The 9,606-nt window shown below is 41.2% G+C and overlaps 1 protein-coding gene across 1 annotated transcript in view; it reads left to right on the top strand.

Annotated features, from left to right (window-relative positions):
• The first annotated feature begins 346 nt into the window (after positions 1-346).
• The window catches only part of cacng2b (calcium channel, voltage-dependent, gamma subunit 2b), a 41,614-nt gene continuing 32,354 nt past the window's right edge, over positions 347-9,606 (top strand). Inside the window, exon 1 of the mRNA XM_030782319.1 lies at positions 347-572. Within this exon, the coding sequence (XP_030638179.1) occupies positions 347-572 (226 nt within the window). The remainder of the gene's footprint in view (positions 573-9,606) is intronic.

Raw genomic sequence — 9,606 nt, 5'->3', positions numbered from 1 at the left:
AATATTCCATTCGGAAAATACGTATAGTCTCTTTTAATTAAAAGCATTGCGCATTTGGAGAAGATAGACAGATTTGCTTGTATCGTGCTTTCGCAACCTCAAGCTTCTCTGAGTTTTTGTGAGGTGACCAAGTAGATAATCGACTGAGTGGTCTCCCTCTTGTCTTAGATCCATCTCTCCTTGCCCCTGACTTCACCTCAGAAATAGTCATAGAATTTCAGCCACTCACCCAATTGTCCCCCTACCTCTCCTCATACTGAGGTACCCATTTTCTTGCTTGCTTTGGTCCATCCAATTTACAAATATTTATTTCCTATACATCAAGAGGAAAGGGGGCTCCCCTTTCATGGAATGCGGAAACATGGGTCTTTTTGACCGCGGAGTTCAAATGCTATTGACCACGGTGGGCGCGTTCGCCGCCTTCAGTCTAATGACCATCGCGGTGGGCACGGACTACTGGCTATACTCACGCGGTGTGTGCAAGATTAAGACCAACAACGAGAACGAGACGAGCAAGAAAAATGAAGAAGTCATGACCCATTCCGGACTGTGGAGAACGTGTTGTTTGGAAGGTATGCTTCGTCCGCTCTGCCTGTCACTTCATGTCAAAAACGTCAATACAAAAAAGAGAATCATGTTTATTTCATTGTTAACTTTCATAGATTAGCCTACCAACCCCCACCCCCTGCTGGTTAATGCAACAGGACACTGAGACAAGAATATCTTGATGTCTAATTTACACCTGAAACCGGAAACAAGCAAAGAGTTTAAAACACTTTCAGAACCATACCGTTGCATAATTATTAATATTTTGTGTCGAGTCGTGGTTTTGTGTTGGCACCACAAACAGATGTCAGTGAATGAGAGATGATCCTCTTTTATCAAGTGTTTTTTTTTTTTTTTTTAAATATTTTCTCAACAATCCATTCCAATTTCAACCATTAACACATTAAAGGTTATTTTAATAAATTATCCAATTGTTCAAAATTCATGTCACATGGTTAAACCATCAGGCCAGGCATGTAAAACAGAATTTGGAATGGATCCTACATCTGTGCTGGCTGCTAGCAGCTGACGCGTCTCCTCTGGAGGAGTCTATTCGATATTCCACTCAGGCCTAATTGTGCTCTGCCTTTTTGTATGCAGACTGCTATTTAATTTTCTCAGCAGAGAGCCTGTTTTCACTGTTCCAGGGTTTTGATTAAGAATGTCTTACATCAGATTCAATCAGGGGATGTCGGTAGAGACGCTGTTCAGATCTGCCCTGAGTGGATGACACCGGTCCCTTGCTTCTCAGAGGCCACCTTACTTGTCACTCATGCACATCTGGTGTGGAGGCCGACGAGAGTGAGATGGGTCCAGATGAGGGCCGTCTACTCTGATCTGTCATCTCAGATTCATCGATTAAAATGGAATGACCAAAATACAGTGTTAGTTATTGGAGTGGAGTGGAGTTTAGGTGGGTTGTAACACTATACACGAAGACCAAAACAGCCGACGTTCAACTGACATACACTAGCCAGTGTGGAACGATGTGGATGCTTGGGGAGTTCATTTAACACTCTCAGAGTTAATATAAAAGCTCACAAATTTGCTGTGTGCCCAACATCACATTAATCATTTGCCATGGAGTTGCAAAATAATTTCCACAAGATTTAATCGCTGAAGTCTTGGGAATTTGATTTCTTTTTTTTTTTTTTGCTTTTTTTTTTCCCTAGCCAATCAAAATCATGTTGGTGCAAAGCCAATCCCCCTATTTGTCCTTATGTTACCTTCAACCATTAGTTTCTTATGGAGTTCCATTTGTTTACACTGGACATTCAAAAGCCTCATTTCATAAATTTGAGAGGCATAAATCTAATTTGCAGCTAAAGAAGCATGCAAACCCCCTGTTCGTTTGTGGCCGTTTGATTACATTTCTGTGAAACATCAATCAAGTTGTTGTCTTTGGGACAGGAAATGCCAGTATGATTATGTGCGTGTGTGTACGTGTGTATGTGTGTGTGTGTGTGTCTGTCTCTGTGTGTGCCGGTGGAACGGTCTGTTATGTCATAATGTAATTGACCGTCTGTAAGGGCGAGACTATATCTAACTTTGACCCACTTGCCTTGGGGGCCGATTTTCAAACTCACACTGATAGCACTGGCTCACTCGTCACCCAATGGCACCTCTTTTATTCATGGAGGTATAGCTTTTAGTATTTGGAAAGTGAGCAATGAGCAATGGCCATTCTGGGAATCCTTGTTGAGCAGTTATGATTTCATGGGTGATGATAAGCCTTGATTCCCTCCAAACACCCCCTGTCATTGTTTGATTCATTCATTTGACTAGTCCTTCACAGTGTTAATTCAAAAGAGCTTCTAGTATAAAAAAAAAAAAAAAAACCCAAAAAAACAAAACGCATAAAACAAAAACAGATGTTTATTCAAAAGACTTCTCGTTAAGCAAAAAATGATGTGAGAATACACGTTGAAACATGTTCATCTGTCACTTTAATGAGGTTTACTGACGTGAACATGGGAAGAGCTGAAAACAGCTGCCACAAACTAGCTCTGGTCAGATGGATTCGCTTCTTATGTCTCTCTAAAAACCATGAGATTTATGCTCCCCCTTTGTAGATGGCCCTACCACTGTTATTCTCTGAACCAGCTGATGGATGTGTAACATGTGTGTTTGTCTGTGGGGCTGTTTGTGAGAAGAACATTATGTGTCTGTTTATGGGTCATTCCTGTTACGCAGTGAATTTCTGAGCTTGTAAAATTAAAATAAAAAGATAGGTATCCGTTTTCAAATGTTTAATATTGTACCATAAAACTGACATGTTTAACTTTCAGGAAAACAAACTGGCCAAGCTCAAACGCTTAAATCCTAATACTCATGGGCAGATTGTTCATACATGGACAGTGAGAATATTCCACCCTGTTAGGGACATATACGTAAGCATCTGTGGTGTAGTGTATAATGATGTTTGGAGTTTCTTAGATATTATGTGTCCCTCAGTCCATCATATTCATTTTTCCTTCAAATATGAATTAAGAATTACAATACTCATTGAGTCATCTATGTCTGCTGAGTGATTTGTAAATTACATTTTTCTGCAGCTACACCCCCCCCCCACCCCCCCACCCAAAAAAGCAAACTACAGAATTTAGTCAAAAATTGTTTGTGTGTCTGATGTTAATCCCTTCCATCTCTGTAAGTCAAGGCAAAAAGATGCAACACACATAGCATTTGACAACCCTTCATTTTTATTCTGTTGATAATACTTGTGTTCCACTCCAGCCTGCTTGCCAACAGGGTGGAATTCATACCAATGATGGACAAGAAGGTTGAACAATGGATGATATTTTTATTAATGCCTGATCTTTTTATATTTATTTTACTACACAGTCTCTGCATATAATATGAAACAATGTGCTATGTCATAATATATATTCAAATGTATATACGTTATAGAATTATATACAATTACATTAAGACAATTAATTATACATAACAGAGATATTTGATGCATTATGCATATAATCATAAATCATTTATTTGTTACATTTTCTATCAAAATTTACCCCTGTTAGGTGCATGTTCCACCATGTTAGGTTCATGTACGTAACAGAGCAGAACCTAACAAGGAAGGTTTTGAACTAAGTTAACGTTAGCTCTGTGTCTGATCGAGATTTAGCTAGCGTAATCTGCAACACATGAACAACATTTCAACTTTTGTTTGAAACATGCACTGGAATTTTTAAAAAAAAATGGATTCATTTTCTCCATAGCTTAGCCTGGTGAGGTGGAACTTTAAGACTGTTACAAACAGATTTACATTACAATGGATTAAAAAAAAAAAAGTAATAACAAAACTGAGATACTTCATTTTGCTCTACTGAATTCCTGAAAAAAAAAAAAATGATGTCGGTTCTTGTCAGTTCTTGAAAGTGATGTCAACACGAGTTTAGGCTATAGGAGAGAAACTATAAACCTACATGGTGGGAAAAAAATTTCAGGGACATGCAGTAAATCTTAACATTAATAAAATCACGACAACGTCCATTAACAAAATATACATGATTATCGAGATTTTAACTAGGTCTATAATATACTGAGGAAAGATTTACAGAATTTTGTGATTTCTTGGCTTATATTTCTCGTTGAAGTTGATTTCTTACAACTGGGGACATGGCCAAAACGTGTGGATGCACCGAAAAGTTGTTCGTATGATAAAAAAAAAAGGCCTCAATCTACAATTGAAGCCTTTTGGAACTGAAAAACACATCATCCTTTTTACACTAAATATGAACAGGTATTTGGTGGGGGGGCACAAAAGGCACTTGAGAGTCGGCTGTGCCGTATACCATGTGGTTTGTCACTACACAAGTGTTTCATCATTTTGTCTGTGAAGGTGTTAATTTATGGATTCGGTCTTGATGGGGTTTGTTTGTATGTTTGTGTGTGAGACAGTTAGCGTTTTTCTGAGAATCTGTCTGCGTGTGCATGTGTGTGTGTGTGCGTGTGCGTGCGTGCGTGCGTGCGTGCACGTGTGCGTGTGTGTATGCGTGTGTGTGTTTGTGTGTATCGGATTATGAAATGAGGGGAGGTGATTGTGTATTGGTGTGTTGTTGAGGTCCACCTCATCTGAACCACCAGCTCAGAGTTGTGATAGTACAATGCAAAGTAGTAGTACAAAGTGTTTTCTTTCTCTCTCTTTCTCTCTCTCTCTCTTTCTCTCTCTCTCTCTCTCTACCCCACCCCCTCCTCGATATATAGCTGATTAAAGCAAGTGCAACTTTTTTTCCTCTGTGTCACCACAAATTCAGCTGGCAGTGTTGACAAGATGATGAGAAATCTAAAAAAAATCCAAATTCGCTGTTGATTATGTTAAGTACAGTCAGTGATACTGGCTGTTTCAACAAGAGCGATTCAGCCTTAGATTTATGGGGCTTATTTTAACAGTCTTTGTGCCTTTATGCTAATTCATGTTCTCTCACACACACATAAGTGCTGTAAGACTGATTATTTGGACACATCCTCTCTGTGGGAGACACTGTTCAGCAAGCAGCCCATAACAGAACAGCTCTATTCCAACCAAGTTTTACATGTCAGGGATCTCTCTCGTAAAAGCTCCCATTCGACGTGCAAACAAAAGGCAATGTATTATTTACCGCCCTCCACGACTGCAAATGCACTTATGAGTTGGCGACCAGGACGGGATCGGTCCGAGCGCGTCGGCCTAGCGCGCCGGGACGGTTGTGTTAAAAAAGACGACGTGATTCCGTTTTTTCTTTTTCCTCTCCTCTGTGCCCACCCCCCACCTGCTTTCGACATCCTTCCATCACGGTCACCACCAACAGCTGCGGGGTCAGCTGTCACCCTGGCAATGATAGAGATTAATCGGTACGATTAGCCCCCGCCGGGCTCCACCTGGCTGGGGCAGGGCCCACAGTGCTGCTAGCTGGAGTCATGGAGAAGAAAGCCACCCTGGGTCAGAAGACTTTAGGAGAGTGCCTAACGCCGGAATGGGCATGATCATGAATGGGGGGGGCCCTGACCATAGAAGAGATCCCACGGTGCAGGGAGACTTATGGCGCAGCTCCACAGCTGGGCCCACCTGGCGGGTCCATCAGTCCATTATAACAGATGGATGGGCCAGACGTGGAAACATATCTGAGATATTTTAACCAAGCACAGATGGATCATCCGTGAATCACAATCAATGCTTTAGCTCCGCACAATTCACCTGTGTGAATTGAAGTAGTCTGATTTGAGTGTATGGGGAATTCTACACGCGTGTACTCACAAAACAGGTTTACGTAAAGTCAGAATTAGCGTATCGCTCAAGCAAACCTGAAAGGGAAAGAAGGAAAAAAAACACACACACACACATACATGCAGAGAGACACTGAGTAATAAATTAAGGAAGGGAAGGATATAGACGGGGAAGGGGAAGTGGGGAGAGATAGATTATATTACTGACATTTCTGATGATAGTAGCAGCAATAATCATAAGGACAATAATGACCTTGATTGCTCTTATCAGCATTTGCATAATTAATGTAATTTAAAGAGTGTAATTATACACAGAAGTGTCACTGGAGCAGAGGGATGATGTTAAACATCGCATTGTTCTCCTCTCTAAATTGACTGTATGGAGTGTAAAGGCTTTAGGGGTTGTTATTTGTTTTGTTGTTTAAGAACGATTAAGACATAGACCTCAAATAAGGAAACATGACATCAGTATAGCTTCTTAGGCCAATGGTTTCTTGAAGTCTTAATTGGTTTCTCTGTTGGTTTCTCAGTCGGTGTCTGCTCCTCTGTGACCTTAGAGAACTGAAGATCGTTCTTGGCTGTTCTTTGCCATGTCTCTGTCCAAAATAGGTCCGCTGACCCCAGTGGGACTATCTGGTGAAATTAAGTTTCATAAATAAATGAAGACATACATACATGCAATATTTCATACATGTGCCTAACACTCAGCCAATCATTATTCACGCTTTTGATGACACTGTCAATGTGCTATATATGTGTGACCATACAAATTACAATAGGACAGTCCTAAGCATATACTAATTGTTTACAATATAGTACATCTGAGGTGTGTTCAGAGGAGGGTGATTCTTACCTGTTTTACAGTCAAACAGGGCCTGGCTGATAAATGAATTAATTCACATAAAGGACAGTAATTTATTCAAAGGGGCACAGAGACGGATTCTGAATGGGAATATGGTAAAGAGACGCGGTGACAAGCTCCATGTAAATCTTGTGATAGTGAGAGACCTCTGTCTTGAATCCCGGAGTGGAGACTTGATGCGTTTAGCGTTATGCGCGGTGGGGTCACGGTGATGTCGCGCGACTGTCCTGCTTTAGCGATAACCTTTTAGGCCGCTCCCGTAGAAACTGACATCGCATCAAAGAGACCAGGCATGCGAAGAAAAATGTCATAAAAAAGTGAAATGAACTAAAATCTGTATTTGATATCATGTTCGAGACTCGTTGTTTCTTCAGGTTAGACATACAAGGTGTGTGATGTTAAATATACATAAAGGATGAGAAGCACGGCCAATCATCAGGTGGGGCAACCAGGCAAGTTGTGCTTGTCGTATGTGGGGTCGTCACTGTGCATGTATTTGTGTGCTAAGTGGTTGCTGCTAGGAAAAAAATACTAGAAAAGTATCATGAATTTAAAATGAAGTCGAGTCTATATGCATCTTTGTGTGTGTGTGTGTGTGTGTGTGTGTGAGAGAGAGAGAGAGAGCTCTCAGGAGTGGGATTATTATATTACACAGATCTGATAAGGATTATCCTGTAGATGTATGCCAGTCTGGTTAATGACCCAAACCTAAGCTGGCTTTATTAGGCATTATGACACTGTGTAACTGTGTACACACACACACATACACACACACACACACACACACACTCACGCACGCTCGCACACACACCAGCACAGATGACACAGGATTACATGGTGATATTATCTTTAAAAAAAAGAAGAAAAAAAACACTGTGTCTGTCTCTTACTGACCAAGTCAGTTTGTGATAAATGTTGCGCTAAATCTGATTGGACGTTTTAACTGACTGTTTAGTATTCTCCCCCAGTGTGGCTGTGCATTAGTGGGGTTCAGAGTGGGAGGGAATAAAAGCCACTAATTGTTAAATTGTAAGTGTAATGCTCCGCTCAGTGCGAGAGAGAGTGATCTTTCAATCTCTTCCTGTTTTTCTTTTTTTTTTTTTTTTATCTCTACCTCCTTTATGGCGTGCAGTTTCATCACTGTATTTTCTGACTTTGTTTAAATGATTTCAGAAATGATCCCCCCCTCCCCATTTTTTTAAAGAAAGAGAGGCAAAAATTTGCAGAGATTGTCAACACAGGGGTCAACAGGGTCTAAATTTGCTGCTCACAGATCACTCCAATCTCCAATCACTGTCGCTCATGCAGAGTGGACGGCTGGTTTATTTTTAGAATCTTTTACGATCTATCTTTATATTACACTGGAATGGAATGAAATCAATATCCGATAGTGTGTGTGTGTGTGTGTGTGTGTGTGTGTGTGTGTGTTTGTGTGTGTACCTAGGCCTTGGTGAATAGGCACGGACAGTCTGTTAAGCGGCTGTTACAGTCTCTGAATCAAAGCTCATGTTTACATCAGTACAAGCAGCACCTGCGAGTGACACACTCCGTCAGGCAATGCCATTCATCACAAACAGAGCATTATAAACAGAACTCACACACACACACACACACACACACACGCGCAGGCACACACATACATCACATGTTACGGCCTCCTCCGTGTTTTTCGAAATCTTGTTAGTCTTATTTAGTAATCACATTTCCCATTTCATCTTTTTTTTTTTTGTTTGTACTAAAAAAAAAAATTGGTTTATTTTAAGTTTTATAATAACTTAAACGTTTTAACGATTTTTAATTGCCCTGAGGATTTATGCTCAGGTTTGAGATAATAATGGTTTGATTTTTAACCTCACACCTGTATCTGCGCTCTCTGCCTCATATCTGGCGCATTATTTGAATGTTCTGTTGGGCAGATTGGGGAAGTACCATAGTAAATGGGTTGGGCATACCAACTCCCAGATGGCCAGTGCTGCTCAGGGCAGGTTCGTACGTGGCTGTAGCCCAGTAGGGTGGAGGTGACTGGGGTCGGCGGACAGAGATGTTCCCACCTCTGCCGAATCCACTTCACGCTTGGTTGGAAAGGTGCTGACAGTCCTTGTTCCTAATCTGGGAGTCATCTGAGAGCCAAGCAGCAGAGCAAGAGTGTTTAGGTGTGTGTGTGTGTGTGTATGTGTGTGTGTGGGGGGGAGAGTGAGAGAGAGAGAGAGAGAGAGAGAGAGAGAGAGTGTATGAGTGTGCATCTGTGTAATTGTCTTACTGTTTTCTGTGCGTGTCCAAAAGTGTTTCACGAGTATACATGCTCCCCACTGTTCTAACCGACGTTGTGTGTGACTCAGTAAATTATGATTTATTCCTAAATGACAGCTTCACCGTGTTGCAGACGATTCTGTCGCGATTTGCAGTTTTTGTAGTTATTTCTTATGCGCCGCCAATGACAAAAAAAACCCCCCCAAAAAACCCCAAAATCTTAATTGACCATGTCTTCATTTTTTTTTCTCATTAAAAAAATGAGAATAACACTAACCTCCCCCGTTTTCTCTCCAAATCACATTCTCACAGTGATCTCCCTGTGATGCGCTATGTCATCTGTACTCAGCCACTCTGTCTATCTGTATGCACGTCATATAGTCCTGCTATGCTTCTTGCATTCATGCACTAAAATGTGTAGTTAACGTGTTTCATATTTGCATACTGTATAAAAAAAAAAAAAAACGGCACCTGTGCTCTTCATCGTCAAACACATGGTAATCCTAAGCGGAGTCATCTGGCGCTAGTGACAGGGTACACACACTGGATCAGAGCCGTGGGAACCTCGTGTACCACAGGTTCTGCTGGCTTGGTAAACGAAGCGCTCTGGTTCATGAATGTTAAACGGCCGATGATGACGGGAAGAAATGATTCAGATTAAAGGCAGTGGTATCTGCTCGGTCTCACACCACTCTCCCCTGTAGGAGGAACGCACACGCGTGAGTAACAGGCGG

Source organism: Chanos chanos, chromosome 8 (genome assembly GCF_902362185.1).
Source record: "Chanos chanos chromosome 8, fChaCha1.1, whole genome shotgun sequence".
In the NCBI taxonomy this organism is placed as follows: domain Eukaryota; kingdom Metazoa; phylum Chordata; class Actinopteri; order Gonorynchiformes; family Chanidae; genus Chanos; species Chanos chanos.
Note: the sequence above shows the minus strand (reverse complement) of the source record. Positions and strands in the feature narration are given on the sequence as shown.